The sequence below is a fragment of the Trematomus bernacchii genome, unplaced genomic scaffold (assembly GCF_902827165.1).
Source record: "Trematomus bernacchii unplaced genomic scaffold, fTreBer1.1, whole genome shotgun sequence".
Classification (NCBI taxonomy): domain Eukaryota; kingdom Metazoa; phylum Chordata; class Actinopteri; order Perciformes; family Nototheniidae; genus Trematomus; species Trematomus bernacchii.
In genome coordinates this window covers 22,464,330-22,491,238 of record NW_022987564.1, presented here as the reverse complement: position 1 = coordinate 22,491,238, position 26,909 = coordinate 22,464,330, and the positions used below count along the sequence as shown (strand labels likewise).

Below are 26,909 nucleotides of genomic sequence, written 5' to 3'. Positions count from 1 at the left end.
GCCAGTGTGCCATGGTTTCCATATTACTGTACAGGCACACAGCCATGGAACTACTTTACTCACAATAACATAGTGCCAACGAAAGCTGTTGGCACTTTGGGGTTTCATAACGCATGAATCTGAACTGGCAGTGCTAATATTCTTTTTTTTGGTATGTAGGATATACATTCTAACTTCTGGATAAGTTTAACATTTATGTATTCTGCCCATACTTCTTTGTGGACTTATTTGTTTGAGTGGGGTCCGTCTGCTGAGCAGGATCCAGATCTTTAGGGACTTTGGTGGTAAACAGAAAAAGGTCTGCCGTTCAAAGAAACGTAACCAAATTCAGTGATGAATTGGGCTCATATAATGTGCTTAAAGCAATACAGAATAAAACAACTCTGTTGCAGAGGCAGTTCCCCCAGAGGACTTAATTAAGTTTACTGGAATGTACCAAATGGTGAGGAAACCACAGAGGATAGGAAACAAACAAGAATGGACTCTTAACCACTATGGTCTTTGTATTCCTGCATTGTTTCTGTGGTTTGTACAGAGACAGTCCCATGAGGAGAGAAACCATCTTCATCAAAAAGGAAAGGAAAAGCGCTGGATCCAAATTGATGGTCAACTTCCATGTCCCAGCACCTTGTTTTTGTTGGAGGTGCTACTTTGAGTTCATAGACTTTGTTTGCCCTTCGATTCATATGCTGTCTTTGAACCACATCATTTAAAAACTACATTTGTTGCAAAGTGTGTCAATGTTCCTGAACTGCCAAGAACACTTTGTCCATATGGAGATGTTCTCTATGAAAAACATTTGTGCATTGTGCAATATTTTGCAGTGATTTTATGTCAGTATAAAACTACAAATGCATCTGGTCCTCAGAATTATTATAACCCTGCTCTCCCTGTGCTGATCCAGGTCTCTGCTGGATGATGTCACATGTCATTAAACAAATCACCATGCTGCATGTCAATCATTCTCCATGTATACATGAATTCATGTCAATCCATCTGTCTGAAAGCTGAGATAAACGCCTGCCGTAACATCCTGCAAACCACTTCCTTGATTCCTCTCCTCACCTCCTCTCCTCATGTCCTAATCCCGCCAACAGGAGGTCTGAGTGTAGGAGACGAGGAAGAGGAGAGTCAGAATGCCATGGATGGAATGTGATGTGATGCACAGCTGTATTCGCTGTCTATGTTTGGGTTATTTGTTATTTGGCTCTATTTTATGTCAGATAAGCATCAATGGCAAGGTTATGGTTCTGCGCACATTCAGGAGCAGTTGATCTGCTGACCTGAGAGGGCGGTTGGGCGTGTAAGGGTGTAGCAGCTCAGAAAGATATGGTGGGGTCATGCCATTTAGGGATTTAAAAGTCAACAAAAGGATTTTGAAATGAATCCTAAAATGTATTGGCAGCCAGTGGAGCGAAGCCAAAATGGGGGAAATGTGGTCATATCTCCGTGTGCCAGTTAAAAGCCTTGCTGCGGCATTTTGCACCCGCTGCAGCGAGGGAGGACCCACTGACCCCCATGTAGAGAGAGTTACAGTAATCCAGCCGAGTGGGGACAAAGGCGTGGGTTACTGTCTCCAACTGCTGTCTGGAGAGAAAAGGTTTTACTTTGGCTAGCTGCCTCAGGTGAGAAAAGCTGCTTTTTACCACAGATTGAATCTGACTCTCAAGTCATTTCCCTTTCATGGCAGGATAGGAACACATAGGAAAATGGGACACAACAAATAATGATTACTTTACATTTTGGTATAATTTAATGCACATACGTTTGTGCTTTTAATGAAGTAAGAATTTAAATGCAGGACTTTTACTGTACTACACTTGCCGGTCGTCATTATACCTGTCACAGGAGAGTTGCTCAGGTTTCCCATCTTTGTCATATACTCACATAGTTGACCTTTTCCAGCAGAGAGCTCGTTCTTGCTGAACGTGTTTTTCCTGTCTGTCAGCAGCAGAGACTCACACTCACTGGACCATGGGAACATTAGCTGAGTTTAATCATTAAAATGAGAGCCGCCTGCTTTCACATGGAGCTCAATCTGGGCCAAAAGTTTGGAAAGTGTTTGAAAGTTCATGTTTCGATCCTGAATTTTGAAGAATACAATGATATATATAAGCAAATAATTAGTATTTAAAAATATGTTCAGGTTGAATATTATTTTGATTCAGTTTAGCAATTTATTTTTGAATAAATACATATATTTCCCTTTTATATTCTGATGAGTCTTTTTTTCAGTTTCAGATTTTATGCTTTCAGATTCAGAAAAATAAGATTTGAATCTGAAAGAATAAACAATCAAAATAATATCCAACCTTAATTTTTAAATACGTCATAGTATTTTACAAAGTCCAAAACTTTCAAATCCATTTTATTTTTTCAGATGAAACTTTTGGCCCAGATTTCGCTCCATAGTTTCACAGGTCCTTTAAAGTGAGGAAAACTAAACAGTCTGGTATGTGTTTTCATATTCTCAGCGCCAAAAAGAGGACAAATATAAGAATAGTTTAACATTTTGTATAGATATCAATCTCTTGTCAATTATTTAATAAAGAGCTACGACTTGGTTAGCTTAGCTTCACATAGCTTAAAAAAAAACAAATACATGAAATATAACTTTTGAATCTAGACATTACAATGTGAACAATATCATTTAACTGACTCCAATGGGAATTTGCACTGTACTTTTTACACAAACTTCCTGCACAGAAGCTCTCTATCTTATGAAGACAGATTTAGGTCCACAGTGTTCCTCCTCCTGAGGCCAGGTGTGTCCCCACATGGTGCTCCTAGTCGGACTCTCGCAGTAAGGAGAGGTAGACGTCGGACTGGAGGAAGCGGGGATAACAGTCTGTGTCCAGGAGGGAGAAGATGCGTTTCTGAGCGAGGGACAGCGAGGCGTGGGACGGAGCCTGCAGCAGCTGGAGGGACAGGTCCCTGGTCTTACTGTCCAGGTTCACCTGCAACAAGACCACACGGTAAGTAAGTAGGACACTAACCTATTACACAGCTTAGTTGAATACTGCATTTTGTTTGGTCAATTTGGACATACAGTAGTCTTTTTTGATAGCAGACCACTGCTAAAGACGCTCTAAATAAGGGACTATGTGCATCTGAAAACACCATGAAATACTTTCTGAATATTCATGTTTATGTTTTTTGGAGAGCACAATACTTTGGATTTATGATGGCTGAACTGTCCCCAGTTAAGGAAAAAAAAAAAGAAGAACAAGAAATGAACAAGAGAAGGAATAGAGGTTAAGGACACGGAGGCCGTTGCTCAATCGCGAGGATATTGGCTTCCAAGCCAATATTTCAAGGATGCTACGTCATCAAGTGGCGCAGCAGGACCGTTCCAATGTCCAGCATACTTGGAAATCTACCGAGGCCGCGTCCTTGGTTTGGGGGAAATTTCGAGGCTGCTCATGGGTAGACTTCGTGTCCTTAAAATCCCCACAATGCTTTGCGCACGGACCAATTTCCCCAAATATGCGGCGGAAGATGTAAGGCGGGGCCTCTCATATGACGCACACCTGCACACTTGCTAGCCTGTTCCACTTTTCCAAATGCCAGGAAGTATTCTTTCCTCGCTTCTGAAGCAAGATGCTCGGCAAGATGCTCGGCTCGGCTGCGGCAAGCATCCTCGCGATTGAGAAACGGCCTCTGTGTGAGATGTCTTTTTTAGCTGTTCTGTCGTCATTTCCTGCGATCTTCTAGCAAGTGTGCAGGTGTGCGTCATATGAGAGGCCCCGCCTTACATTTTCCGCCACAGATTTGGGGAAATTGGTCCGTGCGCAAAGCATTGTGGGGATTTTAAGACCGCGGAGTCTACTCATGTGCAGCCTCGATATTTCTCCAAACGGAGTACGCCAGGCTCGGTAGATTTCCAAGTATGCTGGAGATTGGAACAGTACTTCGGCGGCACTCGATGACGTAGTATGCTTGAAATAGTGTCTCTGCAGCAGCTTTACTCGACATTGAGAAACACCCAGAAACTAGCAGAAGAAGACAGACAGGAAGTAAACACTAAAGGGAACAGCAGAAGAAGACAGACAGGAAGTAAACTGTTGACTCTTTTAAAACTATTTTAAAGACATTCCTGTTTGGGCAGGCGTTTGGGTAACCGGTGTGCTTGATTTTATTCCATTTTATACTATGTTTTTATTTTGTTTGTTTTAAATTTCGTTTGTAAGTTTTGTTTTATTGTGTTTTTATTGTGTCTTAATTATGTTCTGGTGCTTTTATGACTTCTTAACATGTGGCTTGTGTGTTCATTGATCATTGTACGCCTCTTATGTTGATGTCTTATTGTTTTGTCAAGCACTGAAATGCGCTTTATAAATAAACTTGACTTACTTACACCAAAGGGTAGTGATGGGAATTCCGGCTCTTCTTGGTGAGCCGGATCATTTGGCTCGGCTCACCAAGAAGAGCCGGCTCTTTCGGCTCCCAAACGGCTCTTCATTTGATCGCATATACCTTTTATAATTCAATCAAATGTAGCCCTGTTTTGACTAGTGATTTATATGTGTACACATATCACTTAAAGTATTCAATACATCCTTTGTACTGAAGTATTCAAAAGTAAAAATTGCATGTTTAATATAAACGATTTGCTGTGGCCAATTGTTTTCATTGCATTTAGAGACCCTTGTATCTCTCTGATACCACCCTGTGAACTCAATGACTTGCTTGTAGAACACGCTACACAAAGCAGATAGCAACAACTATAAAATCGTTGCTGAGCCTAAAGATAATCATAAATAAATAACAGTGAAAATAAATATATTGCAATGCTCAAAACAGCAGCATCCAACCGTCTCTAATCCTTGGATATTACATGTCACTGCATGCGTAGCGCGGAGATCATCATATCATTCTGTCTTGTATTAGGCTATTTAACAACAACAAAATCAACAACAAAAAACTGCTCGTTCGCGGGCGCGAGCCGGCTCGTTCGCGACCGACACATGACTACTAAAGGGAACAGCAGAAGAAGACAGACAGGAAGTAAACACTAAAGGGAACAGCAGAAGAAGACAGACATTAAGTAAACACTAAAGGGAACAGCAGAAGACAGACAGGAAGTTAACACTAAAGGGAACAGCAGAAGACAGACAGGAAGTAAACACTAAAGGGAACAGCAGAAGACAGACAGGAAGTAAACATTAAAGGGAACAGCAGAAGACAGACATGAAGTAAACACTAAAGGGAACAGCAGAAGACAGACATGAAGTAAACACTAAAGGGAACAGCAGAAGACAGACAGGAAGTTAACACTAAAGGGAACAGCAGAAGACAGACAGGAAGTTAACACTAAAGGGAACAGCAGAAGACAGACAGGAAGTTAACACTAAAGGGAACAGCAGAAGACAGACAGGAAGTTAACACTAAAGGGAACAGCAGAAGACAGACAGGAAGTTAACACTAAAGGGAACAGCAGAAGACAGACAGGAAGTAAACACTAACAGGAACACAGTATAGGGCTCTGAGGTAAAAGACTGATTTGTGGAAAACAAAATGTGAACAGACTTGGACAGTCTGCTGTCATTTTTAAATCAGTAAAATAGATATATTTAAATATATAAAACTCTTGATGTATTCAGTAAGTAGCCCTGTGATACGTGCTATAATGTGCTTCACATCCGGATCATGCTTGACTTCTTTTTTATTATTACAAAATGGAACATGTATACCCCTGATGCGAACAAAATGACCTCTAGATGAAGAGTAATCACAGTACCACAGACACATCTGTAACGTCATCTATTCAAGAACTAGTGCAGCCAATCACCAGAGCATTATCTATTTCCACAGGAAGAGCTGCTGTTTGTGCACATATCACATCATGTCTCCTGTTGTATCTGAACATTTCCCTTAGTTGGAAATGTACAATTACTGGACTGGAGCAACACACCAAGTGAGAACGAATGCCCTTATGTATGATAGTTATATATAGTAAAACATAACATCTCCAAAATGGACACTTCATGGGCCAAAGATGTAGAATATTTTACTCTTTTTTTAAACGACTGATCTGGTGCAAGCCATTTCAAAGTCACTGCTCTTACAGTATATCAATTGAGTTAATCCAGTACCTACATTAGGGAAAAGATTGACATGCATTTAGAGTGAGGAACTTTTATTGTTTTACTGCTGAACTTACCGGAATAACTGAATGTATGTGAGATTATGTTTTAACTCATTAGAACTAGTAAATGTCCTCTAAAATAAGTGGTTCTAAAAAAAAAACAGAAAGGTAGAGTCTTCATAGCGAGAAATCATGTACACAAACAGTTTTATCTCAGCCTACCTGAGCTGTTGCAATGTTTAGGTAATTGTCAACTTGTTAGGAATAACATCAAATGCTCGCAGGTTGAGGGCGTTAGGTGAGTTTGGTGTAACCTTTACATTTGTCACACATGTTGTTCACTTTAAGTCATTTCCTATCAGTAGAAGAAGAAAGAAGAAAGTAGAAAAATACTGATGTGTTTCCAAAAGGTTGTTTTTTCTGGCAAGTCTTGCTCTACTTGTGCAAAACAGTCTCTAATGAATGCTGCTATTGATGCAAGCTGTGACGTTAAACCTCAAACGCCTACACAGGGGGAAACGTGAGAGGTACACACATGAGACAGGACTTGAATTACATTTCCTGTTTGATGCAGAGAGGTTTGAAAACCTTGGCTGCATGACGCTAGCTTTAACATAAGAGTTGTGTACCTCCCGCGGGGCTCCGGGCTGGATGTAGGTGCTGCAGATCTCCTTGGCCCTCCTCTGCAGGCTGAAGTTGTTGGACGAGTGTTTGTACTGCTCACAGGCCAGATAGAACTGCAGGTTCTCCTCGCTGAACTCAGAGCGCAGGAATGCTCCAAACACTGAGACCCCACCTGAGAGGAGGAGGAGGGACACATGCAAACGCCACTTTAAGCATGTTACAAGCAGACACCCACACACAGAACACTGACGCAACAATCTTGCAGGCCTTGTAAGCACAACACAAACACACACAAGTGTTGCCAGCTGTGAAGTTTCTCAGGTTCGTTTCCAAACTTTGGCACGCACCGTTCATTTCTATTTGTCTCGTCTCAGGCTGTCTAGGCTTTGATTCATGGCTGGTTATTAATCTGAGGTTTCAAACATGACTTTGTACGGATGGACAGTTTCAAAGTGCTGCTGACACCACATTTAGGTATGCCACAGCTCACACACTTCAGCTGCAGAGAACAGCACTCTAAATGAGCATGGCACTGATAAGGAGGCCCACAGAGGGCTGGGGGGAGCCATCAGGCAGGCTCTGTGTGCAGTTAAAGGCAAAGAGTCAGCAGAACATTACTGAAGCATAAGTTCATCAATGCTGAACTAAAAGACATGGTCTGAGAGATGAGAGGAGGTGTTCACGTTAAAGGGGCCCTGTTATGCTCATTCTCAGGTTCATATCAGTATGTAGTGTCTCTACTTTAAAGAGTCCTCTCCTGCTGATGTTCAGGTGTATATCAGTATGTAGTGTCTCTACTTTAAAGAGTCCTCTCCTGCTGATGTTCAGGTGTATATCAGTATGTAGTGTCTCTACTTTAAAGAGTCCTCTCCTGCTGATGTTCAGGTGTATATCAGTATGTAGTGTCTCTACTTTAAAGAGTCCTCTCCTGCTGATGTTCAGGTGTATATCAGTATGTAGTGTCTCTACTTTAAAGAGTCCTCTCCTGCTGATGTTCAGGTGTATATCAGTATGTAGTGTCTCTACTTTAAAGAGTCCTCTCCTGCTGATGTTCAGGTGTATATCAGTATGTAGTGTCTCTACTTTAAAGAGTCCTCTCCTGCTGATGTTCAGGTGTATATCAGTATGTAGTGTCTCTACTTTAAAGAGTCCTCTCCTGCTGATGTTCAGGTGTATATCAGTATGTAGTGTCTCTACTTTAAAGAGTCCTCTCCTGCTGATGTTCAGGTGTATATCAGTATGTAGTGTCTCTACTTTAAAGAGTCCTCTCCTGCTGATGTTCAGGTGTATATCAGTATGTAGTGTCTCTACTTTAAAGAGTCCTCTCCTGCTGATGTTCAGGTGTATATCAGTATGTAGTGTCTCTACTTTAAAGAGTCCTCTCCTGCTGATGTTCAGGTGTATATCAGTATGTAGTGTCTCTACTTTAAAGAGTCCTCTCCTGCTGATGTTCAGGTGTATATCAGTATGTAGTGTCTCTACTTTAAAGAAGTCCTCTCCTGCTGATGTTCAGGTGTATATCAGTATGTAGTGTCTCTACTTTAAAGAGTCCTCTCCTGCTGATGTTCAGGTGTATATCAGTATGTAGTGTCTCTACTTTAAAGAGTCCTCTCCTGCTGATGTTCAGGTGTATATCAGTATGTAGTGTCTCTACTTTAAAGAGTCCTCTCCTGCTGATGTTCAGGTGTATATCAGTATGTAGTGTCTCTACTTTAAAGAGTCCTCTCCTGCTGATGTTCAGGTGTATATCAGTATGTAGTGTCTCTACTTTAAAGAGTCCTCTCCTGCTGATGTTCAGGTGTATATCAGTATGTAGTGTCTCTACTTTAAAGAGTCCTCTCCTGCTGATGTTCAGGTGTATATCAGTATGTAGTGTCTCTACTTTAAAGAGTCCTCTCCTGCTGATGTTCAGGTGTATATCAGTATGTAGTGTCTCTACTTTAAAGAGTCCTCTCCTGCTGATGTTCAGGTGTATATCAGTATGTAGTGTCTCTACTTTAAAGAGTCCTCTCCTGCTGATGTTCAGGTGTATATCAGTATGTAGTGTCTCTACTTTAAAGAGTCCTCTCCTCTGATGTTCAGGTGTATATCAGTATGTAGTGTCTCTACTTTAAAGAGTCCTCTCCTGCTGATGTTCAGGTGTATATCAGTATGTAGTGTCTCTACTTTAAAGAGTCCTCTCCTGCTGATGTTCAGGTGTATATCAGTATGTAGTGTCTCTACTTTAAAGAGTCCTCTCCTGCTGATGTTCAGGTGTATATCAGTATGTAGTGTCTCTACTTTAAAGAGTCCTCTCCTCTGATGTTCAGGTGTATATCAGTATGTAGTGTCTCTACTTTAAAGAGTCCTCTCCTGCTGATGTTCAGGTGTATATCAGTATGTAGTGTCTCTACTTTAAAGAGTCCTCTCCTGCTGATGTTCAGGTGTATATCAGTATGTAGTGTCTCTACTTTAAAGAGTCCTCTCCTGCTGATGTTCAGGTGTATATCAGTATGTAGTGTCTCTACTTTAAAGAGTCCTCTCCTGCTGATGTTCAGGTGTATATCAGTATGTAGTGTCTCTACTTTAAAGAGTCCTCTCCTGCTGATGTTCAGGTGTATATCAGTATGTAGTGTCTCTACTTTAAAGAGTCCTCTCCTGCTGATGTTCAGGTGTATATCAGTATGTAGTGTCTCTACTTTAAAGAGTCCTCTCCTGCTGATGTTCAGGTGTATATCAGTATGTAGTGTCTCTACTTTAAAGAGTCCTCTCCTGCTGATGTTCAGGTGTATATCAGTATGTAGTGTCTCTACTTTAAAGAGTCCTCTCCTGCTGATGTTCAGGTGTATATCAGTATGTAGTGTCTCTACTTTAAAGAGTCCTCTCCTGCTGATGTTCAGGTGTATATCAGTATGTAGTGTCTCTACTTTAAAGAGTCCTCTCCTGCTGATGTTCAGGTGTATATCAGTATGTAGTGTCTCTACTTTAAAGAGTCCTCTCCTGCTGATGTTCAGGTGTATATCAGTATGTAGTGTCTCTACTTTAAAGAGTCCTCTCCTGCTGATGTTCAGGTGTATATCAGTATGTAGTGTCTCTACTTTAAAGAGTCCTCTCCTGCTGATGTTCAGGTGTATATCAGTATGTAGTGTCTCTACTTTAAAGAGTCCTCTCCTGCTGATGTTCAGGTGTATATCAGTATGTAGTGTCTCTACTTTAAAGAGTCCTCTCCTGCTGATGTTCAGGTGTATATCAGTATGTAGTGTCTCTACTTTAAAGAGTCCTCTCCTGCTGATGTTCAGGTGTATATCAGTATGTAGTGTCTCTACTTTAAAGAGTCCTCTCCTGCTGATGTTCAGGTGTATATCAGTATGTAGTGTCTCTACTTTAAAGAGTCCTCTCCTGCTGATGTTCAGGTGTATATCAGTATGTAGTGTCTCTACTTTAAAGAGTCCTCTCCTGCTGATGTTCAGGTGTATATCAGTATGTAGTGTCTCTACTTTAAAGAGTCCTCTCCTGCTGATGTTCAGGTGTATATCAGTATGTAGTGTCTCTACTTTAAAGAGTCCTCTCCTGCTGATGTTCAGGTGTATATCAGTATGTAGTGTCTCTACTTTAAAGAGTCCTCTCCTGCTGATGTTCAGGTGTATATCAGTATGTAGTGTCTCTACTTTAAAGAGTCCTCTCCTCTGATGTTCAGGTGTATATCAGTATGTAGTGTCTCTACTTTAAAGAGTCCTCTCCTGCTGATGTTCAGGTGTATATCAGTATGTAGTGTCTCTACTTTAAAGAGTCCTCTCCTGCTGATGTTCAGGTGTATATCAGTATGTAGTGTCTCTACTTTAAAGAGTCCTCTCCTGCTGATGTTCAGGTGTATATCAGTATGTAGTGTCTCTACTTTAAAGAGTCCTCTCCTGCTGATGTTCAGGTGTATATCAGTATGTAGTGTCTCTACTTTAAAGAGTCCTCTCCTGCTGATGTTCAGGTGTATATCAGTATGTAGTGTCTCTACTTTAAAGAGTCCTCTCCTGCTGATGTTCAGGTGTATATCAGTATGTAGTGTCTCTACTTTAAAGAGTCCTCTCCTGCTGATGTTCAGGTGTATATCAGTATGTAGTGTCTCTACTTTAAAGAGTCCTCTCCTGCTGATGTTCAGGTGTATATCAGTATGTAGTGTCTCTACTTTAAAGAGTCCTCTCCTGCTGATGTTCAGGTGTATATCAGTATGTAGTGTCTCTACTTTAAAGAGTCCTCTCCTGCTGATGTTCAGGTGTATATCAGTATGTAGTGTCTCTACTTTAAAGAGTCCTCTCCTGCTGATGTTCAGGTGTATATCAGTATGTAGTGTCTCTACTTTAAAGAGTCCTCTCCTGCTGATGTTCAGGTGTATATCAGTATGTAGTGTCTCTACTTTAAAGAGTCCTCTCCTGCTGATGTTCAGGTGTATATCAGTATGTAGTGTCTCTACTTTAAAGAGTCCTCTCCTGCTGATGTTCAGGTGTATATCAGTATGTAGTGTCTCTACTTTAAAGAGTCCTCTCCTGCTGATGTTCAGGTGTATATCAGTATGTAGTGTCTCTACTTTAAAGAGTCCTCTCCTGCTGATGTTCAGGTGTATATCAGTATGTAGTGTCTCTACTTTAAAGAGTCCTCTCCTGCTGATGTTCAGGTGTATATCAGTATGTAGTGTCTCTACTTTAAAGAGTCCTCTCCTGCTGATGTTCAGGTGTATATCAGTATGTAGTGTCTCTACTTTAAAGAGTCCTCTCCTGCTGATGTTCAGGTGTATATCAGTATGTAGTGTCTCTACTTTAAAGAGTCCTCTCCTGCTGATGTTCAGGTGTATATCAGTATGTAGTGTCTCTACTTTAAAGAGTCCTCTCCTCTGATGTTCAGGTGTATATCAGTATGTAGTGTCTCTACTTTAAAGAGTCCTCTCCTGCTGATGTTCAGGTGTATATCAGTATGTAGTGTCTCTACTTTAAAGAGTCCTCTCCTGCTGATGTTCAGGTGTATATCAGTATGTAGTGTCTCTACTTTAAAGAGTCCTCTCCTGCTGATGTTCAGGTGTATATCAGTATGTAGTGTCTCTACTTTAAAGAGTCCTCTCCTGCTGATGTTCAGGTGTATATCAGTATGTAGTGTCTCTACTTTAAAGAGTCCTCTCCTGCTGATGTTCAGGTGTATATCAGTATGTAGTGTCTCTACTTTAAAGAGTCCTCTCCTGCTGATGTTCAGGTGTATATCAGTATGTAGTGTCTCTACTTTAAAGAGTCCTCTCCTGCTGATGTTCAGGTGTATATCAGTATGTAGTGTCTCTACTTTAAAGAGTCCTCTCCTGCTGATGTTCAGGTGTATATCAGTATGTAGTGTCTCTACTTTAAAGAGTCCTCTCCTGCTGATGTTCAGGTGTATATCAGTATGTAGTGTCTCTACTTTAAAGAGTCCTCTCCTGCTGATGTTCAGGTGTATATCAGTATGTAGTGTCTCTACTTTAAAGAGTCCTCTCCTGCTGATGTTCAGGTGTATATCAGTATGTAGTGTCTCTACTTTAAAGAGTCCTCTCCTGCTGATGTTCAGGTGTATATCAGTATGTAGTGTCTCTACTTTAAAGAGTCCTCTCCTGCTGATGTTCAGGTGTATATCAGTATGTAGTGTCTCTACTTTAAAGAGTCCTCTCCTGCTGATGTTCAGGTGTATATCAGTATGTAGTGTCTCTACTTTAAAGAGTCCTCTCCTGCTGATGTTCAGGTGTATATCAGTATGTAGTGTCTCTACTTTAAAGAGTCCTCTCCTGCTGATGTTCAGGTGTATATCAGTATGTAGTGTCTCTACTTTAAAGAGTCCTCTCCTCTGATGTTCAGGTGTATATCAGTATGTAGTGTCTCTACTTTAAAGAGTCCTCTCCTGCTGATGTTCAGGTGTATATCAGTATGTAGTGTCTCTACTTTAAAGAGTCCTCTCCTGCTGATGTTCAGGTGTATATCAGTATGTAGTGTCTCTACTTTAAAGAGTCCTCTCCTGCTGATGTTCAGGTGTATATCAGTATGTAGTGTCTCTACTTTAAAGAGTCCTCTCCTGCTGATGTTCAGGTGTATATCAGTATGTAGTGTCTCTACTTTAAAGAGTCCTCTCCTGCTGATGTTCAGGTGTATATCAGTATGTAGTGTCTCTACTTTAAAGAGTCCTCTCCTGCTGATGTTCAGGTGTATATCAGTATGTAGTGTCTCTACTTTAAAGAGTCCTCTCCTGCTGATGTTCAGGTGTATATCAGTATGTAGTGTCTCTACTTTAAAGAGTCCTCTCCTGCTGATGTTCAGGTGTATATCAGTATGTAGTGTCTCTACTTTAAAGAGTCCTCTCCTGCTGATGTTCAGGTGTATATCAGTATGTAGTGTCTCTACTTTAAAGAGTCCTCTCCTGCTGATGTTCAGGTGTATATCAGTATGTAGTGTCTCTACTTTAAAGAGTCCTCTCCTGCTGATGTTCAGGTGTATATCAGTATGTAGTGTCTCTACTTTAAAGAGTCCTCTCCTGCTGATGTTCAGGTGTATATCAGTATGTAGTGTCTCTACTTTAAAGAGTCCTCTCCTGCTGATGTTCAGGTGTATATCAGTATGTAGTGTCTCTACTTAAAGAGTCCTCTCCTGCTGATGTTCAGGTGTATATCAGTATGTAGTGTCTCTACTTTAAAGAGTCCTCTCCTGCTGATGTTCAGGTGTATATCAGTATGTAGTGTCTCTACTTTAAAGAGTCCTCTCCTGCTGATGTTCAGGTGTATATCAGTATGTAGTGTCTCTACTTTAAAGAGTCCTCTCCTGCTGATGTTCAGGTGTATATCAGTATGTAGTGTCTCTACTTTAAAGAGTCCTCTCCTGCTGATGTTCAGGTGTATATCAGTATGTAGTGTCTCTACTTTAAAGAGTCCTCTCCTGCTGATGTTCAGGTGTATATCAGTATGTAGTGTCTCTACTTTAAAGAGTCCTCTCCTGCTGATGTTCAGGTGTATATCAGTATGTAGTGTCTCTACTTTAAAGAGTCCTCTCCTGCTGATGTTCAGGTGTATATCAGTATGTAGTGTCTCTACTTTAAAGAGTCCTCTCCTGCTGATGTTCAGGTGTATATCAGTATGTAGTGTCTCTACTTTAAGAGTCTCTCCTGCTGATGTTCAGGTGTATATCAGTATGTAGTGTCTCTACATGTCTCCATGCTTTAATGTTCAGAAAGCTCTTTATTTCTCTCATACTGCCTGTGCTGCAGCACCTCTTTTCACCCTCTGTCTGAAACCAGAGCCCAGTCTGCTCTGATTGGTTAGCTGGCTGGCTCTGTTGTGATTGAGGGAACACAGAGATTTTAGCCTTTGCAGACCATTTACATGCACACAACCATATATAACACACTGCAGGAAAGAAACCTCAAAAAGCCAAAGAGAAGACAAACAAAATGTACGCACATCACTGACACTAGGCTTTTTGAGTGGAAAAGCATGAACATAAAGGAGACACAAACCATCCATTAGCCTAATCCTACAGTTAATACACTGGTGCAGGGATGAAGTTATTTAGTAGGCAAAAAGAAGTTAGCAACGCAAGGGCTCCATCGTTAAAAAACAATGGTATTTTTCCATTGGATATCAGTATATTGCAGAAAATAAGAGGATAATCACCCCATATTAACACCGCTTCTTTATATTTGAAGCGTAAATAAGGCCTGCTTCTCCACAAGTGTGAGGAAACGGCTTGTAGCTGCCACATTTTTGCCGCTCTTGGACTACGGGGATGTTGTGTACATGAACGCCTCAGCTCACTCACTTCATCTGCTGGACGCTGTCTACCATGGGGCTCTGAGGTTCATAACAAACTGTAAACCCCTCACACACCATTGCACGCTGTACTCTTTAGTCAACTGGACATCATTATCAATGCGCAGATCACTGCACTGGTACAAACTCATCTATACCGCTATGCTTGGACTGCTGCCCCTCTACATATCCACTTACATATCACACAAACAGTACAGCTATAGCCTACGATCTCAAAATGACATCACTCTGTCCGTCCCCTCAGTACGCACGGTGCTTGGGAAAAAAGCCATATCATACTCTGCCCCCTCGACCTGGAACACACTTCAGCAGGAACTTAAGCTGACCAGTTTGATACCCATCACAGATTTTAAACTTTTTTTTAAAAAGCTGGAGAAATCATCTGTGGGTGTTTGCACCTGCTTTAACTGACTGCTGTATATGGATTTCAATGACTACTTTTTTTACGATGTTGTATTTTATTGTTGCCTCTGTGTTTAGTGTCCTGTCTGTCTGTAACTTTGTGTGGTAGTGTTACCACTGAGGTCTCTCTTGAAAATGAGACCTTGTGTCTCAATGAGATTTTACACCTGTATAAATAAAGGCTAAATAAAAATAAATAAAAAATGCCAGACGTAAAAATCTAACATTAGGCTATAAAGAAAACTACACACAGTCATATGACTGCCCATCAGCACTGCTGAGGTAAAGGCAGCTAATGTTCGGTGTGATGACGTACAGATGTCTCATTTTGCTACCTGTTAGCAACTGCTGTTTTAGAGACACAAAGAAACTTCAGACTTTCACCAGTGAGGTATTTACTGACGTATTGTATGACGTAGAAATAAAAGGTTAAAATCTCTTCATCTTGTGATCTTATTTCAGGCATCTAACCACACCTGCACTACCCTCAGCTAAAGTGATCTACAGAGCAGATAAATACATGGAAAGTATTTAAAATAACCTGTGGAGCTATCTGTATTATCAGAGTGTTCAATCAGGACTCGCCCTGGAGTTGTTCAAACCAGTGACAACCAAACACACCAAAAACAACACTACCAGGACACAGAGCAGTGATTCAGGAATGTACCCGTGTAGCAGGCATAACAAATGTTGCAACCACTATCCCTGTTTACGTCAGACCAAACTCAAACATCCTGTAGCTGCAGGGACATTTAGGAACTATAACAGGAGTGATTTATACCGCTGTTAACTAACTGTTCTATTAATAGGCAGCAGGGTCCGGGTAAGTGCTGTTCTTTAAGCTTTATTGCACAGCACACAGTAACCAGTGACGTCAGCTCAGATGTCGACACCCTGCAGCAGCCTGGGACTTCAGACACAGCAGGGGAACTTGAGACAGAGTTTCAGTTGCACCAACATGTCTTTAAAGCAGAAGTTGACCATCAGTCCAAATAACAGGGTGTAGGTGTTCTGGTCAGACGCTCAAAAACAGTTTAGAAGAAGAGCTATCATCTAACATCAGAAAAAAGGGAACCCTATGGATCCACAGACCCCCTCCACCTCCCCCAGGAAGCCCTCCCTGCTTATTTTTTGGCTGGACCTTTGGCAAAGGTCTCATTTATAAAGCCTTGCGTAGGATTCACGTGGGAAGGTTGCTTACGTAGTACAAAGCAAATAAATACGCACAGAAATGTTCCGATTCATAAAAGACTGCGTACCGGCGTAGGACTTGCGTGCGGCACGTCCTACGCCGGTTTCCCTTTATAAATCACAATCAACTCGAAATGCGGCGCAGCTTTTGCGGGCTTCACGTAACGCCCATATTTGCCTATAAATAGTCAAAGAAACGCCCCGTATTAATATTCATTTTGACTGATTGCATGAAGAAGATCGCAGGAAATGACGACAGAACAGCTAAAAAAGACATCTCACACCGAGTCAGATTTAGGTTCTTTTGGGAAGGTGGAGACAAATCATATTGTTTGGTGGATGCAGTTTGAACCAGAGTAGCAGCATGGAGGTCGGATCGTCACCAACATAAATAAATAAGTGGTCTGAAAAAAGTTAATGACAAAATACACATAACCTTCCTCAGGCAGTGTGTCAGTGTGTTTGTGCCGGGGACAGGAGACACCCCCATGATGAGCAACTGTAATAAAGTATCGGGGGATCCCTGCGGAGTGGAGTCAATTAATGTTTATTTTTTTATTTGGTGGGTTGTGTTCCAGCTGTCAATCAGCTGTGCACAGCGTCTCCACTGCAGCCTGTGCGTCTCAACCCCCCCCCCCCCCCCCCCCCCCGCAGCAACTCTGTCTCCACCAGTTAAAGGAAATAAAACTAATGTGTTGAGTTATATCAGCTGCCAAATCTACCAAATATATGGTGTTCTTAGTTTCCATACCTCCTGTGCTTTACGAGCGACTTATCAAGTCTTGGCAAACGGCATAAAACATGATTAAACATGATAGTATATAAAACCATGCTCGTATCTACAACCTATAGAATGCAAAACGGCGTCAGTTGAGACGTAATTCTGTCCTCCTGCTTACCGCATCATTTATGAGAAAACATTTCATAACATTAAGACAACATATTCGAGGTGGTTTTAAATAACATATCCGTATTTATTTATTTCTCCAAGTTATGTTTTTGTGTGCACTGAGGAGTCTCAAACAGGCTTTTGTTTAATCATTTTAAGATTGGCTTTAATCAATGTTTGAAAATGAATTCTTCATATTTGATAAATGAGAGGTAACATTTTATTTATTTCCACATATTTCTCTCCATTCTTCCTTCTGCCAACGGTGTCGCAGTTTCTCGTCTCTCCCGTTGTTGTGCTTAGTGCGTACGCATGGGTTAGAGTTTACGTGGAGGACCGCACATTTTCCCGTCAAGTTTGTTTTTTATAAATCGCAAACATTGCTTACAAACTGGAGTACGCCATCTTTTGAGCGTCCGCACCATTTATAAATGAGACCCCTGGCCAGCCCTATAGACATAAAACACTCTGTAATCATTTGTGCTGATCCACTTCCTCAATAAATTCAAGAATCATTAAGCAGCACAGGGTTGCGCAATGAAATACAGTAGCTCATCTGCTACACGAGAGAAATGTAACGACAGAGAAATATCTCTTCCTTGTCTTTCATGGAGCTCAATCCTCCCTTGGTGGTGATTGGTCCATATCGCTCTCATAGGCTCCAATAATAAAGATGAAAATGTACAATTTAAAAGACGTCCTATTATGCTTTTGGGAGTTTCCCTTTTCTGTAGTGTGACATATATGTTTCAAATCCCAAAGCCCCTCCAAAGGGAGCTTCTCTCCCACACAATTACAGCCTCTCATTTCTCTAGTTTGTTCAGTGATGTATATGAAAGTAATCAAATCAAATCAATCAATTGGACAAATCAAACAAATGATTCCATCAATCAATGAGTGATGTTCTGAATAAAACTAGTCTCAGAGTAAAGCAGGACTCACTTTGGCTGAGCAGCAGGGTGTTCAGAGACTCCGCCCATTTCTCCAGCTCCTCTCGACTGAACTTCCTCTTCTTACCGTGGCCCACCTGGCTCCACTGACGCATGAAGAGGAGGCGGGACCTCCGCTCTGTCACACTGGGGATCACATCTTTATAAATACTGACGCAGGAACAAATGGATTTCATTTTGAAGACATCCAATATGTGTCTGAGGACAGCATTTAAACGTCTTGAGTGTTGTGAGGAAATTCTGCCAGTTTAATGCAGTGTTATTTTATGTGGATATCTAAATTAGCTATATTCAAAATGAAGTTGAATGAAAATAAAGAGTGCTGACCTGTCTTTCTGCTCTGTGTTGGACAGGTTTGGGTTTGAAGAATGAGGACTCTGAAACAGAAAAGACAAAGTTAACTGGAAATCTTCCCTGTGTTCAACTCACTGAAACCCCAATAGACTGGTGCAGGAATTAGTCCTGAAATCCAGAATGAGTTAGCATTTTAGACATTCCAATTTCCTTTTCTCAAAGTCAATGTTTTTTTAAACTTTGTAAACGTTTTTGGTTAGATGCCTGAAATGAGGTATGTGGTTAACACAAGCTACCCCACTGGTGAATGTCTGAAGCTTTTGGGGTTTCCCCTCTCCTGTAGTGTTCTCTAGGTGTTAGTGCATGTAAATGGTCTGCAAAGGCTAAAGTCCCTGTGTTCCCTCAAGAGGGAGTTTCTCTCACATGAAAGCATTTCACAGTCGAGACACAAAATACTAATATGAAGCTGAAAATAAGCAGAATAGGGACCCTTTAAAGCTCAACGTCAGTGTTTTATTTTATGCTTAAACTATTTTAAAACAGGCATAAATATGTGGAGAGTGTCCTAAACAAAACGTGTAAGAATCACACATTTGTTTGCCACATTTCTTTTTTCTACAAACTAACTAACTAACTAACTGAGCTACAGTACTGACAGATAATAGCCTGTAAACATGTAGGATAAGACAAGCAGGATATGGTAATCTACTATATGATTTTGTTTGTTTATCATCTTGTGAGCAAATGATCATTGTGTACTTTTCTTTTAACTATTCAAAATGTAACTCAAGATGCACTCAAGGGCTTTTTCCCATGCTTTCAACTCATTCACATGGTGAGTCCCAATAGTGATGGGGATCGATCCGTTGACAGCTAGAGTGAGATTGATTCTAGATCCAGATTCTAAACTGTAATGTTTGCTGCTCTACAGACTGAAAGAGCCCCACCTGTCCGAACAGACTCCGGAGGTGCAGCTTGGCGGAGGACAGCTTGTGTTTTTGGTTGCGCCTGTGATGGGCTTTGAAGGAGAAGGGGTTGGTGGAGGAGGGGGAGCCGGGGGGCATGTCGTCCCTCTCCATGCTCTCCGTGCTGCCCTGGGCGTGGGGGGCCAGCTGGCCGTCGCTGTAGGCCCTGCAGCCCTCCCCAATGAGGCCCACACTCAGGTGGTTCTTGTCCTGCTTCCCCAGCTCAGTCAGGGTCTCCACGCTGACGCTGTGCTGCTTGGTCAGCTCATTCGCCCCCCCCTCATTGTGACCCCCTTTAGGCTCCAGGATGGTGGGGTTCAGGAGGGTGGAGCCCCCGTTCAGATCGTCCTCCTCTGTGTGAGGGGTGTAGGTGCCAGAGTCCCGGTTCCTCTGAACATCCTGGTTATTCAGGGCCACCCTCCTCCAGGGGAGGAAGTCCAGATCCAGGAGGTTCCCCTCGGAGCTGAACCTGCGCATGGTGGCTGTGTGCAAGAAAAGGATTGGCCAGATATGAGTTTTAGAAGAGCTACAGTGAAGCAACGTGAGTTAATAAAGCAGGGTGTGTCTGCTCACTAAATGGCAGCCCACATTGGATTCAATGTTCCTTTAAATTCTGAATTGACATTCTCACACAAATGTAAAATGAATAAAAATAAATTACTGTAATGCATGAGAGACCGACAAATATTTTACTATCACCATTGGCTTTGTTGGTTAGAATGTTTTACATTTACTTACTACATGCTTTATGTAATGTTGTCTTAAAGTTCATGAAGATCACTTATAGCATGACTTAGGTCGCATTCACCCAATAGTCCGCTTCTCTGGTGCGCACCAGACCACAGTTTGTTACATTCTTTCATTTTTCAGAAGGTTCGGTTTGCGTTCACACGGGCAAAACTCAAACGGACTATAAACTTTAAACACGGAAGTCATGTGCACGGAAATGCTGTTCAGCCATTGGTCAGACATTTAAAACCGCAAATCCTAGCAATTTCTACCGGAGCCTCCGCCATGGAGCATCGGCACTTTCGGCAGGTTATTCTCATGCTGCTGTCAATCTGGAGATCAACAGTCTATAGCGGCACGCGCATATGATTATATAATCAGACAACGTCCGTTAAAAAACATTATAACACATATAATGAGAGACGTTCTGCAGTAAGGAGGGGGCGTTTCACCGACGACAGGTGTTCTTACTTTTATGTAGTTGACAGAGCATTTTTACTTTACACGACACAGTTCAACACTTAATTCTGATTCACTCTTTAACTAAACAACCGCGGATGTCTTGAAAGACTCTTTCGCTAAAGATTTGGAAGACATCCGCGTTCTTGTGACTCGTAAATATTACGCTTCCTATGTTTTGGTGCGGACTGCACATTCACACCAGCGATGAACCGCTCCAGAGTTCACTTGCAAGCGGTCCGAGATCACCTCTTTTAGGCGGACCAGAGTCCGGTTGTTTAGTTCGCTTCAGAGGTCTCGGACTGCGTTCACACCAACCCAAACGAACCGCACCAAGCGGCTAAACGCACCAGGGTTCGATTCAACCGGACTATACAAGGCTGGTGCGAATGCGACCTGTTCACCTAAAAAGCCTAGTCACAATTGTGTTGTTTTGACTAAATTCTTAAAGTAATTAGTCCCAAAAAAGGTGGATTTATGACTACATTTTCATGAAAATGTAAGTTACAATGTTAAGATATTATACATACATTTTTTCTTTACCGTAAACATTTAAATATTTTTGTTCCTATTTTTCTATGCATATTGTTGGTGGGACGAGATTTTGGTAAAAACGTATACAATATAATATTTTACAAAGTAAAATAAGTCAACAATTACTCTTACTTGAGATTATGTGTAAATCAAAGTCTGATATGATTTAGTATTTTATAATTTGTACCTAGAAATTCCAGGTTAAAACAACAGCCTTTACGGAGTATAATCATTAACTATAAAACGAATACTTTTAGCTCAGTATTTGAACTTTCTGGTAGCCTATACCTTTTGTATTTTTGTCATCGTGAAGTTTGTGTCCATTGTTTTGTTTTGTTTTACACAAAAAGCCTTCCTTAAATAGCTACTGCAGATGAACATAAAGTAGGCTACTTTACTGTTATCACTGGACAGATTATGAGGAAGTAGACCTGAATTATACTCATGTTATACTGCTGACAGTCTAAATTAATGACATGGCACCGAGCCCTTTAGCCCTTTGCTCATCGCTGCACCCTGAACACAACAGTTGAAAACGCCAGTATTTACCTGTTCGTCCTGCGGGTTTAGACTCTCTCCATGGCAGACAGTCAGATTCCTCAAGATTTCATGAGCGACATGTGCACGAGCTCAGGTTTCCGGATCCAGCAGAGTCGTTTTCTGGTCCCAAGAGACAGAGAGAGGCTGGACTGCAGAGCTGTACCTGGATCAGTCGGACCTCAGCACTCCACACGGACACAGGCTGGAGAAGCCTCACGGAAGAAGATATAACTTCAGGTAAAGTTCCATTGAGTTTCCACTTGAGTGGCCGAGAGGCTGCCTCCCCCTCCTGACTGCCGCGAGACACACCTTTACTCTGCCTGAACTTGTCTTTCACACTGAGACTCCTGCAGGACACACACGCACACACACACACACACACACACACACACACACACACACACACACACACACACACACACACACACACACACACACACACACACACACACACACACACACACACACACACACACACACACACACACACACACACACACACACACACACACACACACACACACACTCGTGAGGTGTGTCCTGAAAACACTCCACTGACAGGCAGCTTCAGTGTTGACAATACATCTCAGTGTGTGAACAAGTCTAGAATAAATAAAGCAACAGTTTACACTACAACATTAAATATGACAACACATAATAGTACACATTTCTACTACTGCTACACATAGGCTATACTACTAGTGCTACAATCAACAATAATAATAGAAAATACTTATAATTTATTTGTATACTTTTCTGAATGTATAATCTGATATGGAGGTAAACTTTAAAAAACCTGGCACGTTCGAACACTTGAAATAGAAACACTTTTTTAGATACACTTTGCCAAAGTGGCCAAAATAGAAAGGCGCTCAGGCATGATACGGACGCCTCTCTTTGGGGTCCTTTGACGTTGCGTTCACTGTCGTGGTTAATTTGGGGAAATCAAGGGAAATTAAGCTAAAAGGTCAACCCAAATACCCCGTCATTCTGAAAAGTAGTTTATTTTTTAAATAATGTTTATATCAAAAGCATTACCTCCGTTAAACGTGGACAACATTGTCCCCGCTGGAGAAGCTGTTATCACTGTGACTTCCCCCGGTGACTGAGATAAGCTAACGTTAGCTGGGTGGCTAACGTGCTAAAAACAACAACAAAGCAATGAGCTTCCTGTGAGCTCAGTCTGATGAACCTCTGATCGGAACACTTATCAGATCCATGGTGGGGGAAGGTTCTTAGCTCGGTTCTTCTCTCCTCCACTTCCCATATTAAACATTATCCCTAATGCAGCATAATAAACATTAACTGCCAAAAGGCTCATACTTTATTATTGCACAATAAGAAAATATGTTATGCAATGAAAATATATATTTTTTCAAGACGCTGGTGCATTGTTTAAGACTGGTTTTCATTTGGGCTTCTTTCATTGTTCTTTATCTTAAATATCTTTTTTTTATGCAGTAGGTGGACACCTGTTTTATTAAACAAAATGCTGTGTTTGCTTTTAATTCATGTGTTTCACTAAAACAGCAGGAGAAAAAGAGAGTGTAATCAGGGTGTATTACTTTAATATTGTGATACTCAGATTAGGTTACTGATTACACATTTTTATTTACATGTAACTAGTAATTGTAACAGAATATATTTTTAAAGAATCCCTCCCCATCCTTATATAAGCTGCTGTGTCTCTGTCTGTCTGCCAGGCGAGGAGCGACATCAGAGGAGATGCAGACTGCAGCGCTCACAGATTCCCTAACACACACACAGAGCTTTCTCTATGGGACACACTTCAGGAGCACACTGTGGCACCATCTGTACACATGGCCTCAAAGTGCTTCCTGCTCTGCTGCAGACTGACGTCCCCGGCTGAAGGCTGTCAGAACGGACACCCTGCAGACCGTGGAGCTCAAACAGACCCTTTGCTGTTGGAGACAACATCAGGCCAGAGCAAGAGAGGAGAGGGCCACAGGACAACAAATGTAATCCCCCTCTGTAGTGACAGCAGGCTGAGCATTATAGCATGAGATACCTTGGATTATTACTTGAAGAAAACAAATAAGAATTGACAGTTGAGTTAAAAAAAAATGTAAACTATAATAATAAAACTCTGTTGTAAAGTCTGAATGTGCCAGTAAAAGTCTGAAAATTATATAAATTAAGTTGAAAGAAGAAAACGGTCATATTATAATTAAACTTGAAAGTCAAATGTTTATAAAATCCTAATGAGAAAATGGTAATTGTCCGTGGTGTACAGTAACAGTGATGCTAGAGAAAAAGTAGCTGTTGGACATGTGAATTGTAATGTTCTCATATGAATTTGAATTTCCTTTCAACCTTTTTCTTGCTATATCTTTTTATTAAAATGGCTTTATGCCTTTTTCTCAAAATATGAGCATTTTCTCCTGAATAGAGATGTTTGTGTCTTTGCAGTAGTGAGTCATGAGAAGTTCTTTCCTCTGCTAACTGAGTCGTTTCATTGTATATCTGTACAAGGCAAAACTGTAAATGAGATCATATTCATAATGACGTGCAGTGATGTCATAGCGCTGTGGCGTCAGGAAAGTAGTGTAGTAGCTTCTTGACAATGAAACAGATTTCCTGTTTTTATTTTATTATCTTATCACCACAAGGTTTTGAGTTCAGATCAAACTAAAATGAAGCAGTTGGTGTACTAATGTACATGAAGCAAGTCAGACATTTTTTTGAGGATTTTTGTTTCAGAAGATAACGTGAGAGCAAGAGTTTGTGTTTCAACATGGAAAGACATTTCGGCAGTTACACCCTGGGATATCATGTTCATCACATCATACATAATATGATATTAGCCATGAGAGCCGTGTTTATATGTAGCAGTCTCATTGGAGTGTTCCCTCTTTCTCTGCTGCCTCACTGAGTTTATTTCTCCATTATTATTTTTTAGTCTAGTAATGGATGCATGCTTGTGATAAAGGAAATAGACTCATACCTAGAATCAAACAATGTCCCTATTGGTAAATGTATTAGCCTTTTTCTCTTGCCTGTGAGGTTTCACTGCCCCCTGGTGATGTGTGAGGGCATTCTCAGTCACCACTGCTGCTGCACATCCTCAGTGTCACAAAGAGAAGCCTTCCTGAGCAAAGAGTTAGCAAAAATGATCACATATGTTCATAGGACCACAGAAGAAAAATCACTCTACATTAAACCCACCCTAGTGTTAGGAGCAGGGGTCCCTAGCAAAGGTTACACTTAAAGCCAAGTTAGGAGGGTGACTTTAAAAAATGTATTCCATAAAATGACTAATAAGAAAATGTAATCAGTAACCTAATCTGAGAATCACAATTGAAAAGTAATGTAATCTGATTACTTTCTGTTACTTTTGGATTTCTGCAATATCAAATGCAATGTGAATAAAGACAAGAGAAAATAAATAAAAATAATATGTTGTTTACATATGTGTATTGTGTAAGACAACAGAACAATGTGACCTTAGAAAAGAAACCAAGATAATTAGTCAAATAAATGTGTCCTCTTAGATTATAGGCTAGGACTACTGAATAGTTTAGTTGCTGTTTAGGAATGACATGAATTAAAAGCAACAATAGTATTTTTGTTTAATACATCAGGTTCCATCTACTGCATTTAGAAAAAGAAAATATCTCTGAAATGTTTTGACTCCATTTATTTAGAAACTCTCTATGTTAACAAAGTCAATTTAACATTTGGATAAACTTGTCAAAAAACAATGTCTATTTATTTTTACAATGCAGAGCACTTCCTTAAGGAAAGTTAACTAAAACAGATGGTTGATGAATTTCAGTCTAGTGTCTAAATAAATACAATAATAATATCTGCAAGGCCTTGATATAGATGTTTCTTTATTGATTTAAAAATCACTTTACCGCATATTTTCTTGGTAGATTGGACAGTGACAGCTGGCTCAGGTGACTCAGCACAGGTCCCAGACCAACACGCACCTTTCAGACTGGCTTTCATCGTGTGATTCATGTTGTGTTCTTATGCTAACTGTTGTTTTAATAGCTCGATTTGAAATTCATCCTTTATTTATTTATTTTTTACCACCGTTATGTTTCTTTGAGCATCTGATAAAGCGCTTGGTTATAAAATGTATTATTATTATTGTTACGACTCTGCAGTGTTTGAATGTTTATTTAGTTACAGTAGGGGGGTTAACAAAATGGGACTAAAGAGGAGTCTATTTTAGTTTATTATTCACTGAACTATTCGTAGCTGCTACAGACTTCAACTCAAAAGTGTTTATTTGATATAAACTAATGCCATGGTGTCACCTGCAGTGATCGAGCTATACACTGACAAGACTGGAGGGAACATTACATGGAACCTGATGCATTTTGATCTGTTTACCTCTGTGAGCGATTTAAATGTGAACATTGCTTTTAATCACTTTGGTTGGGAACGAAGCAGTGGTTTGCAAAAATATAGTGGTGCAGGAATGAGTCCTGAAACACAGAAATTAGTGAGCATTTTACCACTTCCGGTTCCCTCTTCTCAAAGTCAAGTTTTTTTTAACTTGATAGTAGTTAATGCCTGACATAAAATCTATCTACACAAGCTCAAGAGATTTATAAAATGTAGTTCTACGACATAAAATATGTAAGTAAATCTCCCACTTGTAAATGTCTGAAGCTTCAATGGTCCATAAAAACAGCGGCTGCTAACATGTGACTAAATGTAACCACAAAATGTTGAAACGTCAAATATTAGCGGCTTTTAGCTTAGCGGTGATGATGCCCAGCCATGCGACTATTATGTAGTTTGTTTATAGCCCATCTTAAGCTTTTTTTTCTCTCATATTAAAATCGATTGCATTTGACAACAAAAATCATAAAGTAATGTTAATATGAGGAGATTATCCTGCTGAAAAAAAGTGTAAGTATCATGAACATGTGTTTGCCATAGATCTTATTTTCTGCAATATACTGAAATCCAATGCAAAAATCCCATTGCTGGAGTTAGCCAATGCAATGGTAACTTGGGGTCGGCCTACAAAAAGACGCCATCACTGCACCACTAGGTCTTGCCTCTCTTTGGCAACGTTACATTTCATGAAAACCGTTACATCCTGTTTGTGCAGGAGTTACATGCTGCAACGCTTTCTCGACGTTAAGCTGGGTGCGTTTCCCTGGAGTCGCCAGGTATGGTATGATACTGCTGCTCAACAACACGCAAGCAAACGAGTGCAATGACAAGGCAAGCTGCCTCGAAACTTTTGTACACAGTCAACTACAGAAGCTAATCCAGGGGTTCTAGCTCGGCTCAGAGGAACACATTTGGTACATATATGACAATAAGAACCAGGTTAAAGAAATACCACAATTTTATTTTAACGTGCAGATAATGGATCTGGACGTGCAGATAATGGATCTGGACGTTGCAATGCTAGCAACAAGTTTTACAACTTCAAAATTAAATAGTTAAAACTGACCAC

General features: G+C 40.7%; 1 protein-coding gene across 1 annotated transcript; it reads right to left on the bottom strand.

Annotated features, from left to right (window-relative positions):
- Nucleotides 1-1,973: 1,973 nt before the first annotated feature.
- On the bottom strand, nucleotides 1,974-21,796 carry si:ch211-152p11.4 (regulator of G-protein signaling 8). Its single transcript, XM_034124749.1, has 6 exons — nucleotides 21,473-21,796; nucleotides 19,184-19,683; nucleotides 18,270-18,319; nucleotides 17,935-18,068; nucleotides 6,718-6,884; nucleotides 1,974-2,957 (listed from the first exon to the last, which is right to left on the bottom strand). Exons 2-6 carry the CDS (start codon nucleotides 19,676-19,678, stop codon nucleotides 2,787-2,789), a joined length of 1,017 nt encoding a protein of 338 aa, XP_033980640.1. The 5' UTR covers nucleotides 19,679-19,683; nucleotides 21,473-21,796; the 3' UTR covers nucleotides 1,974-2,786.
- Nucleotides 21,797-26,909: the final 5,113 nt, after the last annotated feature.

Coding starts and splice junctions, on each gene's coding strand:
- si:ch211-152p11.4 (XM_034124749.1), bottom strand. CDS start 19,678: ATGCGCAGGTTCAGCTCCGAGGGGAACCTCCTGGATCTGGACTTCCTC. Junction 18,069..18,269: donor AACACAGAGCAGAAAGACAG/GTCAGCACTCTT, acceptor TGTGATCCCCAG/TGTGACAGAGCGGAGGTCCC. Junction 6,885..17,934: donor CACCCTGCTGCTCAGCCAAA/GTGAGTCCTGCT, acceptor TCCTCCTCTCAG/GTGGGGTCTCAGTGTTTGGA.